At 50.2% G+C, this 20,491-nt stretch overlaps 1 protein-coding gene across 3 annotated transcripts in view; it reads left to right on the top strand.

Moving 5' to 3' along the window:
• LOC144607614 (coatomer subunit zeta-1-like) overlaps nt 1-19,508 on the top strand; it is a 30,502-nt gene extending 10,994 nt beyond the window's left edge. For 2 of the 3 annotated variants that reach the window (XM_078424553.1, XM_078424555.1), the window contains exons 5-9: nt 5,286-5,341; nt 12,286-12,363; nt 14,072-14,123; nt 14,759-14,797; nt 17,387-19,508. In XM_078424553.1, coding sequence (XP_078280679.1) covers nt 5,286-5,341; nt 12,286-12,363; nt 14,072-14,123; nt 14,759-14,797; nt 17,387-17,434 — 273 coding nt within the window. In that variant the 3' untranslated portion in view covers nt 17,435-19,508. Of the gene's footprint in view, nt 1-5,285; nt 5,342-12,285; nt 12,364-14,071; nt 14,124-14,241; nt 14,343-14,758; nt 14,798-17,386 lie in introns of all 3 variants that reach the window. The other variant, XR_013549117.1, reaches the window with a different exon arrangement.
• Nucleotides 19,509-20,491: the final 983 nt, after the last annotated feature.

The raw sequence follows: 20,491 nt of genomic DNA, 5'->3' as shown, positions 1-20,491 counted from the left end.
GGCTAACTCGATTAGAACCTCACCCTGCTCCTGCCTTCAATGGACTTTATTTTCCAAAGTAATTTTTGCAAAGAAGATTGAGAGAGAGAAGGCGTAGATTTCATTATAAATAACAAAGGCTCATATTGCTCTTTTAAACCAGCTTTATGCACTGTTTCGGCCCATATGATGCCCCTCTGTTAATGAGGTTATTTCCACAGGCTCTGTCTCATTTCCCCATGCACAGTTTAATTGCAGCAGTCCAGTCTTTCACTTTGTTTTCAGTCCCATCCTTGCCCTTGCCTTGCTCTCCCTATCGCGACTATTCTCTGCCATCTCTGCATTCTTTTGGTGAACACACCTTGCACACCCAGCCCCTTGCACACCCAGCCCATTGCACACCTCCAGATTCGGGGACAGTTTCTTCCCAGCTGTTGTCAGACAACTGAACCATCCAACCACCAACGAGAGAGCGGTCCTGAACTACCATCCACCTCATTGGTGACCCTCGGATTATCCTTGATCGGACTTTGCTGGCTTTATCTTGCACTAAACGTAATTCCCTTATCATGTAATCTCTACACTGTGAACGGCTCGATTGTAATCATGTATTGTCTTTCCGCTGACTGGTTAGCACACAACCAAAGCTTTTCACTGTACCTCGGTACACGTGACAATAAACTAAACTAAACTAAACTTGGGCAACAATGATAGGGTCTTCGGAGAGGGGCTATTCCCCATAAAAACACCCGCCACCAACCCTCCTTGTGAATGACAATCAGGGAGAGAATGTTTATTCAGTTTACAGAAAGCATCATCTCCTTGGCAACAGCGGTGATGTAGTCATGGTAACAGTGAGATGGTAAGATAGTGTGATGGAGAGCAGCACTGAGAAAGCACAGTTCAGAAAGTAATGGAGAGCCCTTGAGATCATGACCCGACAGTTTAGAACACAACAAATATAAGGAGACGTACGATACTGCAGATGCCGGAATCTTGAGCAAAAAAACAAATTGCTGGAGGAACTCAGTGGGCCAGGCAGCATCTGTAGAGGGAGACTAGGGTTGCCAACTTCCTCATTCCCAAATACAGGACAAAGGGTGACGTCACCGCCCCGTGCCCCACGTGACCTCACCCAGCCAGCGGCCACGTGCTCCTGGCCCGGGCGGCCGCCATTGGTGGAGCGGGAGCACGTGGCCGCTGGCTGGGTGAGGTCACGGGGGTGGTGACGTCACCCTTTGTCCCATATTTGGGAGTGAGGAAGTTGGCAACCCTACTAATATGGGACAAGGGCGGTCGCGTACGGGACAAACTAACTTAGCCCAAAATACGGGATGTCCCGGCTAATACGGGACAGTTGGCGACCCTAAGAGAGGCAGAACTCTGACACTAACACTGTCCATTTCCTCTACAAGTGCTGCCTGACCTACTGAGTTCCTCCAGCACTTTGTGTTTTGCTCAAGATTCCAACATCTGCAGTTCCTTGTGTCCCGGTCAGTACTACCTCCCTTCCTCCCCAGCACCACATCAAATGCCCTGTGAAACACAGACATAGATACATAGATGGCAAGAGTAGGCCATTTGGCCCTTCGAGCTAGCACCGCCATTCAATACGATCATGGCTGATCATCCAAAATCAGTACCCTGTTCCTGCTTTCTCCCCGTATCCCATTATTCCTTTAGCCCAAAGAGCTAAATCTAACTCTCTCTTGAAAACAAGACTAGTTACGCTTGTAATCTGGCAAACGTACTGGTCCTGGGTTTATTATCGTCATGTGTACCGAGATAGAGTGAAAATCTTTTTACCCGATAAAATCGCACCATACATCAGTGTTATACATCACCATACCTAGAGTTATAGATGAATTCATCGTGGAAAAAGGCCCTTCGGCCCATCGAGTCCGCGCTGACCAGCGATCTCCGCACACTAACACTATTAAAGTTAAGAAAATTAAAGTGTGCTGGTTCTCCAGTATCTCCCCTAGATCCATCCTTGACAAATCATATAGAATTTATTTTGTATCAGCCAACCACGTTGACTCCATCTTGTGCTGTGAGTTCCACACCAACCTCCATCTTGTGGTTTAGTTTAGTTTAGAGATACAGCGCGGAAACAGGCCCTTTCGGCCCACCGGGCCCACGCCGCCCACGCCGCCCAGCTATTCCTGCACATTAACACTATCCTACACCCACTAGGGACAATTTAAAAAAAAAACATTTACTAAGCCAATTAACCTACGTCGTTGGAGTGGAATCTCTGTTGTAGATTTTACTCCTTTCTGGTTGCCATGGGGCCCATTCTAAAAATCTAGACTATTCTAGAATATCAGCACCAATATATCCACAAATCACATTCAAAATCTCTTTTAAATTTCAAGTAGAGAGATAGCGTGAACATGTGGTATCATTATCTCTGTTTCACTGTTTTTTTAACCAAATAAATTAGTTCCAAGTTCCTCATTTCTGCTTGACACATGATTCTGTTTCATATACTGCTTGAAAATGGGGTGAGAAAAGTCTCCACAGTCCCTCTTCCATATTTAGTGGACCTACATTTGAGAAGATTGACGAGGATGTTGCCGGGGCTAGATGGGTCTGAGCTACAGGGAGAGGTTGAGCAGGCTGGGACTCTGTTCCTTGGAGCGCAGGAGGGCGAGGGGTGATTTTATAGAGGTGTATAAAATCATGAGATGAATAGATCGGGTAGATGCGGAGAGTTTCTTGCCCAGTCATGGAATCGGGGACCAGAGGACATAGGTTCAAGGTGAAGGGGAAAAGATGTAATAGGAATCCGAGGGGTAACTTTTTCCCACAGAGGGTGGTGAGTGTATGGAACAAGCTGCCAGAGGAGGTAGTTGAGGCTGGGACTATCCCAACGTTTAAGGAACATTTGGACAGGTACATGGATAGGACAGGTTTGGAGGGGTATGGACCAAGCGCAGGCAGGTGGGACTAGTGTAGCTGGGACATTGTTGGCCGGTGTGAACGAGTTGGGCCGAAGGGCCTGTTTCCACACTATATCAGTCTATCACTGTTTGCTTTAATCGCTCCCATTTTGGCTCTGCTGATTAATTGTTACGGTAATACATTCTCTTGTTCATTCTGTACTCCATAGTTTGTTTGCTCTTTGTCAGTGCTGAGACGTCTCTAGATTCTAATGCAACCCTTATCTGAGCCCATCATCGATCACCCGTTCACAGTAGCCCTATGTTGATCCCTTTATCAATCTACTTCCAACACACCAGGGCCAATTTACAGAGAGACAAGTAATCTACAAACCCACACGTCTTTGAGATGTGGGAGGAAACTGGAGCTCCCGGATGAAACCCGCACAGTCACGGGGAGAACGTGCAAACTCCACACAGGCAGCACCCGAGGTCAGGATTGGACCCGGGTCTCTTGCAGTGTTGGACAATGTCTTCCACTGTGCACTGTGCCACTCTATCTTACATGTTTTTCCCAGTCTAGTGCTCAATGCTTGTTGAGAAATATGGATTGCATCTTTAAATGTTTGCAATAATTTGTCAGTGCATTTTTTAATCTAGTTTCCCAATCTACAACCTCAAATTACACTCTCATCCGCCTATAATTGACTTTATTTAAATTCATGCCTTTTTGCTCCTCCAGTTTAACCATGACATTTAATTTAAAATTAATTATATCATCATTCTTTCCTCGAAGATCTTTTTTACCTTGCAAGTACTAATTAACTGTCTCATTATACAATACTGAACTTAAAATAGTTATTGCTGTGTTGTTCTCCTTAAAAACAAACCTCAAATGAATTCATAGCACAGAAACAGGCCCTTCGGCCCACAATGTCTGTGCCAAACATGATGCCAAGACCAACTCTTATCTGTACGAAGGAACGGCAGATGCTGCATAGACACAAAGTGCTGGAGTAACTCAGCGGGACAGGCTGCATCTCTGGAGAGCAGGAATGGGTGACATTTCGGGTCGAGACCCTTCTGAAGAAGGAAAGGTCTTCTGAAGAAGGGTCGAGACCTGAAACGTCACCCATTCCTTCTCCCCAGAGATGCTGCCTGACCCGCTGAGTTACTCCAGCACTTGTGTCCATACTTATCTGCCTGCACATGATCCATATCCCTCCATTCCCTGCATATTCAAGTGCCTGTCCAAAAGTCTCTGAAATGGCACGTTTGTGTTTGCCTCCACCATCGTTCCAGCCACCCACCACTGTGTATTTTTTAAACCTCCCCAGCGCATCTCCTTTAAGCTTTGCTCCTCTCACCTCAAAGCTACGCCCTCTAGTATTTGATTTTTCCCATTGATTCTGGGATTGATGAATTTGTGCATTAATTCCTCCTCTGAGATTCTTCTACCAGTTTGCTTTTCCCAGTTAATGCAAAGATAAAAAGACCCAGGGGTTCCTACATTAATTTTAACTCGGAGCCTGGCCTACGACAGCACCCGTAGTCAGGATTGAACCTGAGTCTCCGGCGCTGCATTCGCTGTAAGGCAGCAACTCTACCGCTGCGCCACCGTGCCGCGGGAACGGCTCCGGTATATGCAGTGCGGGGACTAACGGGACTTGGAATAATCACAGCGCCTGCACGTGTAATATATGCAAAAATAACTTAATGCAAGGTAAACTCCAATTAAAGATAGTCCGAGGGTCTCCAAAGAGGTTGATAGCAGCTCGGGACGGCTCTCTAGTTGTTGATTGGATGGTTCCTCTGCCTGATAACAGCCGGGTAGAAACTGTCCCTGAACCTGGAGGTGCCTGGTTTCACACTTCTGTACATCTTGCCTGAGGGGATTAGAGGGAGTGAGAAGAAGGTGAGACTGGTCCTTGCTGATGCTGCTGGCCTTGCTGAGGCAGCATGAAGTGTAGATGGAGTCGATGGAAGGGAGGTTGGGGTTTCTGATGGTCTGTGCTGCAAAATGAGATATTCTTAATGAGAGTTGAGACAGGAGGAGCTGCCAACGAAAACAGGGGCTGTGGTATGAACCCCAACAACCCAACATGAGGGGCGGCGATGGAGTTGCTGCCTCACAGCGCCGGAGAACCGGGTTCAATCCTGACCTCTGGTGCTGTCTGTACGGTGCTGTTTGTACGTTCTCCACGTGAGTTTTCGCTGGGTGATCAGGTGCTTCCCAATCCAAAAGACGTGCGGGTTTGCGGGATAATCGGCTTGGGTAAAGTGCCCCTCTTGTGTAGGATGGGAAACTGGCAGAAGGTAGAAGTAGTGTACGGGGTATTGTAGGGGAGGTGCAGACTCGGTGGGCCGAAGGGCCTGTTTCCACCGTGTATCTCTGAACTAAAACAGTGTCTCTGTTTACAGCTCATGCTAATGTCCGTTCTCAACTGCCTGTTTGAGTCTATGAGTCAGATGTTACGGTGAGTGTGACCTTCTGTCTTCTTGAGTCTGTCTCCATATCTCTTGAGTTAAGAGTGTTTATTTGTTACATGTACCAGGCATAGGGTTGCCAACTTCCTGGTTCTTAAATACGGGACAAAGGGTGACGTCAACACCCCACGTGGCCTCACCCAGCCAGCGGGAGCACGTGGCCGCTGGCTGGGTGAGGTCACGTGGGGCGCGGGGCGGTGACGTCACCCTTTGTCCCGTATTTGGGAGTGAGGAAGTTGGCAACCCTTCTAATACGGGACAAGGGCGGTCCCGTACGGGACAAACCAATTTAGCCCAAAATACGGGATGTCCCGGCTAATACAGTTGGCGACCTTACCGGGGCAAGGTTGACATTCTGCCTTGCTACAGCTTTACAGGCACATTAACATGACAACACGGCAAATAAACAGATTATTAATACACAGCCACCGTTCCAACTCGCTCCCTACCACTTCGGCTTCTACTCCCTTCCCCCCAACGACCCACCTTGACTGTACCTGCCTCCCAGCGCCAGAGTCCTGGGTTCGACCCTGACCTATCTGGGTGGAGTTTGCAACGTTCTCCCGCTGACCATTTGGGTGTTCCAGTCTCCTCCCACATCCCATCGGATTGGTAGCTTAATTGGCCGCAGTTACAAAAAAAGTTGTGTGAAAAACAAAAACAAAAGTTGCCCCTCGGGTTCCTTTTAAATCTCCCCCCCCCCCCCCCCCCCCCTCACTTTAAGCCTATGTCCTCATGTCTTGATTCTCCTACTCTGGACAAAAGACTGCTTATTTACCCTTTCTATTCTTCTCATGATCTTGTACACATCTATAAGATCACCCCTCATCCTCCTGCGCTTCAAGGGATGAAGCCCTAGCCTGTTCAACCGCTCCCTACAGTTCAGGCCCTCAACATTCTCGTAAATCTTCCCTGCACCCTTTCCAGCTGGACAACATCTTTCCTATAACAGGGTGACCAAAACTGAACACAATACTCTTCTGATATCACAACACTCGATCTGAGGAAGGGTCTCGACCGGAAACGTCACCCATTCCTTCGCTCCAGAGATGCTGCCTGACCCGCTGAGTTACTCCAGCTTTTTGTGTCTATCTTCAGATTAAACCAGCATCTGCAGTTCCTTCTTACACAATACTCTTATGTATGGCCTCGCCAATGTCTTGTACAACTGTAACATGACCTCCCAACTTCTATATTCAATGCCCTGACTGATGAAGGCCAATGGACCGAAAACCTTCTTGACCTCCTGTGATACCGCTTTCTGGGAATTATATACCAGCACTCCTAGATCCCTCTGCTCAACAACACTCCCTATCTACTTGTAACACCAATTTCTGGGAATTATGTACCTGCATTCCTAGATCCCTCTGCTCTACAACACTCGCTATCTATTTGTAACACCAATTTCTGGGAATTATATACCTGCACTCCTAGATCTCTCTGCTCTACAACACTCCCTATCTACCTGTGGCGCCACTTTCAAGGAACTATGTACCTGCATTCCTAGATCTTTCTGCTCTACAACACTCCCTATCTACCTGTGGCACCACTTTCAAGGAACTATGTACCTTCAATCCTGGATCCCTCTGTTTTGTAACACACTGCCATTCACTGTGTTAGGACACCTTGTTAAAATTCTGGGGATCATCATTGAAGCAGGGAGAATGTTTGCACTGGTTGGGGAGTCTAAATCGGTCACAGATGTGGACAGGGGAAAGACATTTAGCACTGAGCCGAGAAGAACTGTCTTCCTTTGAGTTTGGTGAATGTATGGAATGCTCTCCCACAGAGAGGTCCAGGCCAAGTCACTGAATCTTTTTTTAGAAGGAGCAAGGTCTATTTATAGAGTCACTGAGCCAGACAGCATGAAGACATTGCAGAAAAAAATGTTCTCCATGTTGGGGGAGTCCAGAACCAGGGGTCACAGTTTAAGAATAAGGGGTCGTTTAGGACTGAGATGAGGATTTTTTTTTTCACCCAGAGAGTTGAGAATCTTTGGAATTCTCTGCCACAGAAGGCAGTGGAGGCCAATTCACTGGATGTTTTCAAGAGAGAGTTAGATTTAGCTCTTAGGACTAAAGGAATCAAGGGATGTGGGGAGAAGGCAGGAACGGGGTACTGATTGTGGATGATCAGCCATGATGATATTGAATCATCTTGAAGGGCCGAATGGCCTACTCCTGCACCTATTGTCTATGTTTCTAAAGCAGGCCCTTCAGTCCGACGCCCCCATGCTGACCCAAGTTGCCTCATTCCACTTGCCCGATCCAGAAACATGTACCTCCAAACCTTCCCTGTCTATGTACAGATCCATCCGTCTTTTATATTCAACATTGCACACACATTGATCACTGGCAGCTGGTTCCAGGAGTGCACCACCCTCTGTGCGGGAAGGGGGGGGGGGAACGTTGCCCCTTGGGCCTTTTTAAAAATCTTTCCCCTCTCATCTGAAACCTGTGCCCTCTAGTTTGAAACTCCCAGACGGTGGAAAAGACTGTGGCTGTCCACCGTTTCTATTTCCCTCATGGTTTTTCTACACTTCCATGTACAAAAAGCATGATGGGGAGAGGGTAGGAATGTAGCTTTGAGATAGATAATCAGATAGACAATAGACAATAGACAATAGACAATAGGTGCAGGAGTAGGCCATTCAGCCCTTCGAGCCAGCACCGCCATTCAATGCGATCATGGCTGATCACTCTCAATCAGTACCCCGTTCCTGCCTTCTCCCCATACCCCCTCACTCCGCTATCCTTAAGAGCTCTATCCAGCTCTCTCTTGAAAGCATCCAACGAACTGGCCTCCACTGCCTTCTGAGGCAGAGAATTCCACACCTTCACCACCCTCTGACTGAAAAAGTTCTTCCTCATCTCCGTTCTAAATGGCCTACCCCTTATTCTCAAACTGTGGCCCCTTGTTCTGGACTCCCCCAACATTGGGAACATGTTATCTGCCTCTAATGTGTCCAATCCCCTAATTATCTTATATGTTTCAATAAGATCCCCCCTCATCCTTCTAAATTCCAGTGTATACAAGCCCAATCACTCCAGCCTTTCAACATACGACAGTCCCGCCATTCCGGGAATTAACCTAGTGAACCTACGCTGCACGCCCTCCATAGCAAGAATATCCTTCCTCAAATTTGGAGACCAAAACTGCACACAGTACTCCAGGTGCGGTCTCACCAGGGCCCGGTACAACTGTAGAAGGACCTCTTTGCTCCTATACTCAACTCCTCTTGTTACGAAGGCCAACATTCCATTGGCTTTCTTCACTGCCTGCTGAACCTGCATGCTTCCTTTCATTGACTGATGCACTAGGACACCCAGATCTCGTTGAACTCCCCCTCCTCCTAACTTGACACCATTCAGATAATAATCTGCCTTTCTATTCTTACTTCCAAAGTGAATAACCTCACACTTACCTACATTAAACTGCATCTGCCATGTATCCGCCCACTCACACAACCTGTCCAAGTCACCCTGCAGCCTTATTGCATCTTCCTCACAATTCACACTACCCCCCAACTTAGTATCATCTGCAAATTTGCTAATGGTACTTTTAATCCCTTCGTCTAAGTCATTAATGTATATTGTAAATAGCTGGGGTCCCAGCACCGAACCTTGCGGTACCCCACTGGTCACTGCCTGCCATTCCGAAAGGGACCCATTTATCCCCACTCTTTGCTTTCTGTCTGTCAACCAATTTTCTATCCATGTCAGTACCCTACCCCCAATACCATGTGCCCTAATTTTGCCCACTAATCTCCTATGTGGGACCTTGTCGAAGGCTTTCTGAAAGTCGAGGTACACCACATCCACTGACTCTCCCTTGTCAATTTTCCTAGTTACATCCTCAAAAAATTCCAGTAGATTTGTCAAGCATGATTTCCCCTTCGTAAATCCATGCTGACTCGGAATGATCCCGTTACTGCTATCCAAATGCTCAGCAATTTCGTCTTTTATAATTGACTCCAGCATCTTCCCCACCACTGATGTCAGACTAACTGGTCTATAATTACCCGTTTTCTCTCTCCCTCCTTTCTTAAAAAGTGGGATAACATTTGCTATCCTCCAATCCACAGGAACTGATCCTGAATCTATAGAACATTGAAAAATGATCTCCAATGCTTCCACTATTTCTAGAGCCACCTCCTTAAGTACTCTGGGATGCAGACCATCAGGCCCTGGGGATTTATCAGCCTTCAGTCCCATCAGTCTACCCAAAACCATTTCCTGCCTAATGTGGATTTCCTTCAGTTCCTCCATCACCCTAGGTTCTCCGGCCCCTAGAACATTTGGGAGATTGTGTGTATCTTCCTCAGTGAAGACAGATCCAAAGTAACGGTTTAACTCGTCTGCCATTTCTTTGTTCCCCATAATAAATTCCCCTGCTTCTGTCTTCAAGGGACCCACATTTGCCTTGACTATTTTTTTCCTCTTCACGTACCTAAAAAAACTTTTGCTATCCTCCTTTATATTATTGGCTAGTTTACCCTCGTACCTCATCTTTTCTCCCCGTATTGCCTTTTTAGTTAACTTTTGTTGCTCTTTAAAAGAGTCCCAATCCTCTGTCTTCCCACTCTTCTTTGCTATGTTATACTTCCTCTCCTTAATTTTTATGCTGTCCCTGACTTCCCTCGTCAGCCACAGGTGTCTCTTACTCCCCTTAGAGTCTTTCCACCTCTTTGGAATAAATTGATCCTGCAACCTCTGCATTATTCCCAGGAATACCTGCCATTGCTGTTCTACCGTCTTCCCTGCTAGGGCCTCCTTCCAATCAATTTTGGCCAGCTCCTGCCTCATGCCTCTGTAATCCCCTTTGCTATACTGTAATACCGACACTTCCGATTTTCCCTTCTGCCTTTCCATTTGCAGAGTAAAACTTATCATGTTGTGATCACTGCCTCCTAATGGCTCTTTTACCTCTAGTCCCCTTATCAGATCAGGATCATTACACAACACTAAATCCAGAATTGCCTTCTCCCTGGTAGGCTCCAGTACAAGCTGTTCTAAGAATCCATCTCGAAGGCACTCTACAAACTCTCTTTCCTGGGGTCCATTTCCAACCTGATTTTCCCAGTCTACCTGCATGTTGAAATCTCCCATAACCACCGTAGCATTACATTTTTGACACGCCAATTTTATCTCCTGATTCAACTTGCACCCTATGTCGAGGCTACTGTTTGGGGGCCTATAGATAACTCCCATTAGGGTCTTTTTACCCTTACAATTTCTCATTTCTATCCATACTGATTCAACATCTCCTGATTCTATGTCACCCCTTGCAAGGGAATGAATATCATTCCTTACCATCAGAGCAACCCCACCCCCTCTGCCCACCTGTCTGTCTTTTCTATACGTTGTGTACCCCTGAATATTCAGTTCCCAGCCCTGGTCCTCTTGTAACCATGTCTCAGTGATCCCTACAACATCATACTTGCCCATGACTAACTGAGCCTCAAGCTCATCCACTTTATTTTTTATACTACGCGCATTTAAGTACAACACTTTAACTTCTGTATTTACCTCCTCTCTCACATCGTTCACAATTGGCCCTGCCCTTAATTTCTTTTCCGCTCTAGAACTTCTGTTCCCATTCTTCCGAGAGTCTTTTGCAATATCTCCTGTATTCCCTTTGACCTCATCTTCATATTCACAATTTGTTAACCCCTCCCCCCCACTACTTAGTTTAAAGCCACAGGTGTCACACTAGCAAACCTGCCTGCCAGAATGTTTGTCCCCCTGCTGTTAAGATGCAACCCGTCCCTTTTGTACAAGTCACCCCTAGCCCAGAAGAGATCCCAGTGGTCCAGAAATCTAAATCCCTGCTCTCTGCACCAGCCCCTCAGCCATAAATTCATACCCTCTATCTCTCTGTTCCTGGCCTCACCAGCACGAGGTACCGGTAGCAGTCCAGAGATAACCACCTTCGACGTCCTACTTCTCAGCGCTTTTCCCAACTCTCTAAACTCCCGCTGTAGCACCTCCTTCCTCTTCCACCCGACGTCATTCGTGCCCACGTGCACAACGACTTCAGGTTGATCGCCTTCCCTCACTAGGATTTTCTGAAGCCGGTCCGTGATGTGTTGAACCCTGGCACCAGGGAGGCAACAGACCATCCTCAAGTCCCTCCTGCTGCCACAGAATCTTCTGTCCGTCCCTCGGACAATGGAGTCACCGACCACTACGGCTCTTCCAGACTTCGGTCTCCCCTGTCGAGTATCCTTGCCAACAGGTCCGCCACTCGGACTGGAAACATCTTCTGCCCCGACAGTTCCCAAGAGGGTATACCTATTTGCAATAGGCACAGCCACTGGGGTCTCCTGTAGTCCACGTCCACTCCCCCCGGAAACAGTCTCCCACCTTCGCTCGACCTGGACCCTTGGCGTGACAGCCTCACAATAGGTCCTGTTGAGGAAACTCTCGCATTCTCGGATGGCCCTGAGGTCATCCAACTGCCTCTGCAACTCCACCACATGTCCCTTCAGGAGCTGCACCTGGACACAGTTCTTGCAGGTGTAGCTCCCAGAAGCTCCCGCGACGTCCCTGTCTTCCCACATCCTGCAGGAAACACACTGCACCAACTTTTCCGCCATCACCTTGTGCCTATAACCAGCTCTGGCTTAAAACAATTGATGGGTGTCGCAGGCTCGAAGGGCTGAATGGCCTCTTCCTGTTTTTAGTTTTGTTCAGAGATACAGCGGGGAAACAGGCTCTTCGGCTCATCGAAGACAGACGCAAAATGCTGGAGTAACTCAGCGGGTCAGGCAGCATCTCTGGAGAGAAGGAATGGGTGACGTTTCGGGTCGAGACCCTTCTTCATACCTTACTTTACCCAGTTTATAGGTCACTGGGTAAAGTAAGGCTTCTGCACTTCCTTGTGTCTAAACTTTTAAAATCTAATATGGCTTTCTTTATAATCCATTTTTCAGGAAGAATGTTGAAAAGAAGTCTCTGATGGAGAACTTGGATGGGGTCTTGTTGATCACGGATGAGATTATAGATGGAGGGTGAGGACAAGTTTAGATTAGAGATGCAGCGCGGAAACAGGCCCTTCGGCCCACCGAGTCCGTGCCGACCAGCGATCCCTGCATATTAACACTATCCTACACACACTGGGGACAATTTACACATACACCAAGCCAATTAACCTACAAGCTTGTAAGTCTTTGGAGTGTGGGAGGAAACCAAAGATCTCGGGGGGGAAAAAACCCTCGCAGGTCACGGGGAGAACGTACAAACTGCGTACACACAGCGGCCATAGTCGGGATCGAACCCGGGTCTCTGGTGCTGCAAGCGCTGTACGGCAGCAACTCTACCGCTGCGCCACCGTGACATGTACTTTCTCAGGCAAGTGCATGTTGTTGGGGATACTGTGGGTATGGCCCTCCCATCAGCTGAACCCCCAGACTCGGGGTACATCATGTGCCCAGTCTGTAGCTTGTAGGGAGACCTGAACACGGACACGTGAGGGGGCGATACGCAGATCGGTAAAGAAAGTAGTTCCTGATGTGGCGTGGTGTCAGAGCGAACATTATTCCTCAGAGAGCAGAGGTGAGAGGGTGAGGGGCTGGATTGCTGTCATCCGGGGTACAGTCAGTGACACAGGGCGCTGGGAGAGGGGTACAGTCAGACACAGGGCGCTGGGAGAGGGGTACAGTCAGTGATGCAGGGCGCTGGGAGAGGGGTACAGTCAGACACAGGGCGCTGGGAGGGGGTACAGTCAGACACAGGGCGCTGGGAGGGGGTACAGTCAGACACGGCGCTGGGAGGGGTACAGTCAGACACAGGGCGCTGGGAGGGGGTACAGTCAGACACAGGGCGCTGGGAGAGGGGTACAGTCAGTGACACAGGGCGCTGGGAGAGGGGTACAGTCAGACACAGGGCGCTGGGAGAGGGGTACAGTCAGTGACACAGGGCGCTGGGAGAGGGGTACAGTCAGACACAGGGCGCTGGGAGAGGGGTACAGTCAGTGACACAGGGCGCTGGGAGAGGGGTACAGTCAGACACAGGGGGCTGGGAGGGGGTACAGTCAGACACAGGGCGCTGGGAGAGGGGTACAGTCAGTGACACGGCGCTGGGAGAGGGGTACAGTCAGACACAGGGTGCTGGGGGAGGGGTACAGTCAGTGGTACAGGGTGCTGGAGGAGGGGTACAGTCAGACACAGGGCGCTGGGGGAGGGGGGTACAGTCAGACACAGGGCGCTGGGAGAGGGGTACAGTCAGTGACACAGGGCGCTGGGAGAGGGGTACAGTCAGTGGTACAGGGTGCTGGAGGAGGGGTACAGTCAGACACAGGGTGCTGGGGGAGGGGGGTACAGTCAGACACAGGGCGCTGGGGGAGGGGTACAGTCAGTGACACAGGGCGCTGGGGGAGGGGTACAGTCAGTGACACAGGGCGCTGGGAGAGGGGTACAGTCAGACACAGGGCGCTGGGGGAGGAGGGTACAGTCAGACACAGGGCGCTGGGAGAGGGGTACAGTCAGTGACACAGGGCGCTGGGGGAGGGGTACAGTCAGTGACACAGGGCGCTGGGGGGGAGGGGTACAGTCAGTGACACAGGGCGCTGGGGGAGAGGGGTTAGAGGGGTACACAGATATGGGGCGCTGGGGGAGGGTGTCAGTGGGGGCCAGTGTGAGGGAGGGGATTATTTTGTCGTCAGGTTGCTGTTTCCTTGTGATGATGTGTGTGGTTTTGCACTAATTCTCCTCCCCTCAGGGTGATTTTGGAAAGTGATCCACTGCAGGTGATTCAGAAAGTCAACTTCAGGGTAAGTTTCGCCCTGGACCAGCGCCCCCTACCCTCTGCGACCTGCAGAGACTCTATCTTCTGCAACTCTGTCTGTCCGTCTCTCTCACCCCTCTCTCCTTCTCTCCGCTCTACGTCAGACTGTGTCAGAAGCAGCGTATGGCTTCGTCCTCTTTGACTATCTGACGAGCGGCAGCAACCCCGACAGTCGACCTCTCAACTGAGGACGGGGAGTGCGCAGGTACAGGCGTGGAGCACTGACCCCCGCATGAGACCGCCCGGCCCCTCTCTGCCTGCCTTCCCCCAGCGGCCCACTCTCGCGGAGCCTGCAACACCGAGACAAACGCAGAGAAAGATCAGCGATCCACTCCTGACATCAGTCTGAAGAAGGGTCCCGACCCGAAACGTCACCCATTCCTTCTCTCCCGAGATGCTGCCTGTCCTGCTGAGTTACTCCAGCACTTTGTGTCTACCTTCGATTTAAACCAACATCTGCAGTTGTTTTTCCTACACTCTGGAAAGGTGCTGTTTCTCGCTCTTGATCCTGCGACCTTTTTTCCTGCTTTCTACCCGTTTTCACAAGATGCAAAATGACCGATTACTGAGTTACGTGTGGGGCGTTTGACTCGTCTTACTGAGATTTTAATGTCCTTTCAGGTCGATGATACACCTTTAACTGAACAGAGTATGGCTCAGGTAAGGCTTTTGAAATCGCTCCCACCCACCCACCCCCCGCGATCTCAGAGATACAGTTTAGTCACAGTTACACAGAACGGAAACAGACCCTTCGGCCCACCTCTTCCACGCCTCACTGGGCTAGTTGCCTCACTGGGCTAGTTGCCTCACTGGGCTAGTTGCCTCACTGGGCTAGTTGCCTCACTGGGCTAGTTGCCTTACTGAGCTAGTTGCCTCACTGGGCTAGTTGCCTCACTGAGCTAGTTGCCTCACTGGGCTAGTTGCCTCACTGAGCTAGTTGCCTCACTGGGCTAGTTGCCTCACTGAGCTAGTTGCCTCACTGGGCTAGTTGCCTCACTGGGCTAGTTGCCTCACTGGGCTAGTTGCCTCACTGGGCTAGTTGCCTCACTGGGCTAGTTGCCTTACTGAGCTAGTCTCGCTTGCCTGCACCTGTCCTAATCCCTCTGTGCACCTTTCTTATCCATATACCTGCCCAGGTGTCTGTTAAATATTAAATACCACAATTGTACCCACCTCAGGGTGGCACGGTGGCGCAATGGTAGAGTTGCTGCCTCACAGCGTCAGAGACTCGGGTTTGATCCCGACTCCGGGTGCTGTCTGTACGGAGTTTGTACGTTTTACTTGTGACTGTGACTTTTCTTTGGGTGCTCCAGTTTCCTCCTTATTTATTTCATCTAGGTCTTCTATCAGGTCTCCCCTCAATCTCCAGCGTTCCAGAGAAAACAATCCATGTATAAAAATCATGAGAGGAATAGATTGGGTAGACGCACAGAGTCTCTTGCCCAGAGTAGGGGAATCAAGGACCAGAGGACATAGGTCCAAGGTGAAGGGGAAAAGATTTAATAGGAATCTGAGGGGTAACTTTTTCACACAGACGGTGGTGGGTGCATGGAACGAGCTGCCAGCGGAGGTAGTTGAGGCTGGGACTATCCCAAAGTTTAGGAAACAGTTAGACAGGTGCATGGATAGGACAGGTTTGGAGGGATATGGACCAAATGCAGGCAGGTGGGACTAGTGTAGCTGGGACATGTAGGCCGGTGTGGGCAAGTTGGGCCGAAGGGCCTATTTCCACACTGTACCACTCTATGTCCCCATCCACGTATCTGCCCAAGTGTCTGTTAAATGCCATAATTGTCCCCACCTCAGGGCGGCGCGGTGGCGCAGCGGGTGGAGCTGCTGCCTCACAGCGCCAGAGACCCGGGTTCCATCCTGACTACGGGTGCTGTCTGTACGGAGTTTGTACGTTCTCCCTGTGGCTGCGTGGGTTTTATCCGGGTGCTCAGGTTTCCTCCTCATCTACCTTATCCATGTCTCCCCTCATTCTCCAGCATTCCAGAGAAAACAACCCAAATCTGTCCAACCTGTCCCAGTAGCTAACGTCCCCTAATTCAGGTAGTGTAAGAAAATAACTGCACTGCTGGTACAAATCGAAGGTATTTATTCACAAAATGCTGGAGTAACTCAGCAGGTCAGGCAGCATCTCAGGAGAGAAGGAATGGCTGAAACGTCACCCATTCCTTCTCTCCTGAGATGCTGCCTGACCTGCTGAGTTACTCCAGCATTTTGTGAATAAATACCCCCTAATTCGGGCATTGTTGTGGTACATCTCCTCTGCGCCCTTTCCAAAGGCCTCACTACATCCTAGACCTCTCTGAGTGGCAGCCCGCCAGGGTAACTGCCCCACACCCACCACCCCTCTCTCTCTCTCTTTCTCTCTCTCCCCCCCCCCTCCCGACTCTGGTCTTGGGGTGACGGGAGTTGGCATATGGAGCTGCACCACCACCTGCTGGCTGGCGCTGGTAGGGCAGTAGATACAACTACCTTGCCTCCATTAATACTGAAGGAAGACACAAAGTGCTGGAGTAACTCAGCGGGTCGGGCAGCATCTCTGGAGAGAAGGAATGGGTGATGTTTCGGGTCGAGACCCTCCGTCAGACTGATGTCAGGGGATGGGGCGGGACCCAAGATGTAGGATCACCTTCAAGATAGACACGAAATGTAGGAGTAACTCAGCGGGTCAGGCAGCATCTCTGGAGAGAAGGAATGGGTGACGTTTCGGGTCGAGACACTTCTTATCTTATCTTTATTCCTTTCCCCACCCTCCACTCCCCAAGGTTTTAAATAGTCGTCACCTAAAGGACGCCGACAAAGTTAGACGTTGCAAACATTATTATTGTTAATAACCAATTATTAGGGCGGTCACGGTGCCGCACCGGTAGAGTTGCTGCCTTACAGCGAATGCAGCCCTGAGACCTGGGTTTGATCCTGACTACGGGTGCTGTCTGTACGGAGTTTGTACGTTCTCCCCGTGACCTGTGTGGGTTTTCTCCGAAATTGTCGGTTTCCTCCCAGACTCCAAAGACGTGCAGGTTTGTAGGTTAATTGGCTTGGTAAATGTAAAAATTGTCCCTAGTGGGTGTAGGATGGTGTTAATGTGCAGGGATTGGTGGTCGGCACGGACCCGGTGGGCCGAAGGGCCTGTTTCCGCGCTGTGTCTCTAAACTAAACTACACGTATAAATGTATTTTTGTAAAACATAAGGAGGCTATGAGGATACACTGACTGCCTGCCATTTAATTTCTCTTCCAGGTCCTCCAGTCAGCCAAGGAACAGATCAAGTGGTCGCTGTTGAAATAAATCGGGGAATCACCCCTCTCTCTCTCACTCTCTCTCTCTCTCTGGTCTGCCCACCCCGGCTGACGTGTGTGTCTGTCCAGAAGGCAGCTGGACCTGGCCAGACGTCTCCACCTGTCCTCACAACCCAGCCTACTGTGTGCCAGCCGGCTTGCTCCCTACATTTTAACTCTGGTGTCCCTCCCCAAGTTCCGGGTGACCCCCAAACCTCCGCCAACAGAGTATCTTTATTTTGGTTTGTGTTGGTATTGGGTTATTATTGCCACGTGTGCCCTGCTGTGGGGAGTGACTATGTCGCGTACCACCCAGTCACATCGTAGCGTACACGAGTACAAACCAGCCGCCCACAGTACAACAGGTAGTGCAGGGGGAACAGTACCAGAGTGCAGAATATAGTGTCACATTTACAGAAAAAGTACAAATTTTTCCAAACAAAGTGCAAGAGCCGCAATGAGCTAGGTTGGTAGATTGGGACTTTACTCTAATGAATGAAAGGACCGCTCCTTAGTCTGATATCAGCGGGGAAGAAACTGTAGGTAGACACAAAATGCTGGAGTAACTCAGCGGGTCAGGCAGCATCTCTGGAGAGAAGGAATGGGCAATGTTTCGGGTTGCGGCCCTTTGGGAGATGCTGCCTGACCCGCTGAGTTACTCCAGCATCTTGTGTCTACCTATGATCTGCAGTTTTTCTCCTACAGGAAAGAAACTGTCCCTGAATCTGGTGGTGGGTGGTTTCAAGCTATTGTAACTTCTGCCTGACAGGAGGGAGGTGGGAGGGGGGGGGGGGGGGGGGGGGGGGAGGAGAGAGAATGACCAGGGTGTGAGTGGTCTTTGATTTTGTTGGCTGCTTTCCCTAGACAGTATGAAGTGCAGGTGGAGTCGATTTGGGGGGTGTCTGGCCTGTGTGATGGGGATGGGGCTACAACCACAACTCCCTTCGATTTCTTGCTGTCTGTCTGGTAGATGGGGGAGTGGGAGATGAGGTGGGGAGGTAATCATCCAATAATCATCTAACCAGCCATAGTCTAGATGCCAGTAGCATTGAACTCAGCCACCCCTGCAGTACAGAGCCACAGCTGATAGGAGATGAGGAGGAATTTCTTCAGTCAGATCCGGTGACCTGTTTCGACTAAACATTTTGTGTCCTGTTAATTCACCCTAGACAAGAGCTACAATTCATAAACCACCTTCTATTTTGCGTGTTTTTACAATCTGCTGGACTAAGCGGTTTAGGGAGATACAGCGTGGAAACAGGCCCTTCTGCCCACCGAGTCCACGTCAAACAGTGCCACCCGTTCACACTATTTCTTCGTTATCCCACTTTCTCATCCACACCAGGGGCAATTTACAGAGGGGCCGATTAACCTACAAACCCGCACGTCTTTGGGATGTGGGGGGAAACTGGAGCACCCGGAGGAAACCCACGCGGTCACAGAGAGAACATGTAAACTCCACAGATAAAGCACCTGAGGTCTCTGGCTCTGTGAGACAGCGGTTCTACCCGCTGCACCACCGTGCCGCCCAGCCGCTGGTCAGGCTGGCCCTGCCATGCATTGCATTCTTGCAACTAGCCCTTGGGTCTAGGGTCGCCAACTGTCCCGTATTAGCTGGGACATCCCGCATTTTGGGCCAAATTAGTTTGTCCCGTACGGGACCGCCCTTGTCCCGTATTAGTTGGGTTGCCAACTTCCTCACTCCCAAATATGGGGCAAAGGGTGACATCACCGCCCCGCGCCCCACGTGACCTCACCCAGCCAGCGGCCACGTGTTCCCGCACCACCAATGGCGGCCGCCCGGGCCGGGAGCATGTGGCCGCTGGCTGGGTGATGTCACGGGGGCGCGGGGCGGTAATGTCATCCCTTGTCCCGTATTTGGGAGTGAAGAAGTTGGCAACCCCACTTGGATCCCCCTTCTCAAACTTTCTAACCATCTGTTTGTTCGCCACAATCTTAGCTGCGGTAACATCAGTGGTAGCTGGAGTCTGTGTCCGTCTCTCTCTGCAGCTGTCTAGTCTAGAGAACTAGGGCCTAATTATAAACGGTCTGGAGCGATGTAATCAGCAAAATGCACCTTTTAATTAAAGTCCATTTTTCTAATCCTGTTTAAATCTGTCTTTCTGTGAAGTCCCTGGTTTACACCCGTGTGTTCATGGGGGCTGGATGTGCGTATTCAGCTCTTCATGATGGGTCCGCTGGTCTTCAGACCCTCTCGGAGGGTCTGGCTAGTTACCGGTGACTGAGGGGAGAGCTCAGACGGAGGATCTGTGGATCGAGTAAAACACAAAGTGCTGGAGGAACTTATTGAAACGTATAAGATTATTAAGGGATTGGTCACACTAGAGGCAGGAAACATGTTCCCAATGTTGGGGGAGTCCAGAACCAGGGGCCACAGTTTAAGAATAAGGGGTCGGCCATTTAGGACAGAGATGAGGAAAAACTTTTTCAGTCAGAGAGTTATAAATCTGTGGAATTCTCTGCCACAGAAGGCAGTGGAGGCCAATTCATTGGATGTTTTCAAGATAGAGCTAGATTTAGCTCTTCGGGCTAAAGGAATCAAGGGATATGGGGAGAAAGCAGGAGCAGGGTACTGATTGTGGATGATCAGCCATGATCAAATTGAAAGGGTGTGCGTGTGCTTGTGTGTGGGTGTTTGTGGGGTTGTGGGTGGTGGGGGTGTGGGTGGGGGAGTGTGTGGGTGTGGGGGAGTGTGGGTGGGGGTATGTGTGGGGGTGAGTGGGTGTGTGTGTTTGGGGGGGGTGGGTGTGTGTGTTGGGGGTGTGCGGGTGGGGGTGTGTGTGTTTGGGTGGATGTGTGTGGGGGGGTGGGTGGGGGTGTGTGTGTGGGGGGGGGTGGGTGGGTGTGTGTGTGGGGTGGGTGGGTGTGTGTGTGTGGGGGGGGTGGGTTGGTGTGTGTGTGGTGGGGGGTGGGTGTGTGTGTGGGGGGGGTGGGTGTGGTGGGGGGTGGGTGTGTGTGGGGGGGGTGGGTGGGTGTGTGTGTGTGGGGGGTGGGTGTGTGTGTGTGGGGGGTGGGTGTGTGTGGGGTGGGGTGGGGGGGGTGGGTG

The sequence above is a fragment of the Rhinoraja longicauda genome, chromosome 29, assembly GCF_053455715.1.
Source record: "Rhinoraja longicauda isolate Sanriku21f chromosome 29, sRhiLon1.1, whole genome shotgun sequence".
Taxonomy (NCBI): Eukaryota; Metazoa; Chordata; class Chondrichthyes; order Rajiformes; family Arhynchobatidae; genus Rhinoraja; species Rhinoraja longicauda.
This window is presented reverse-complemented; position numbering and strand designations above follow the sequence as displayed.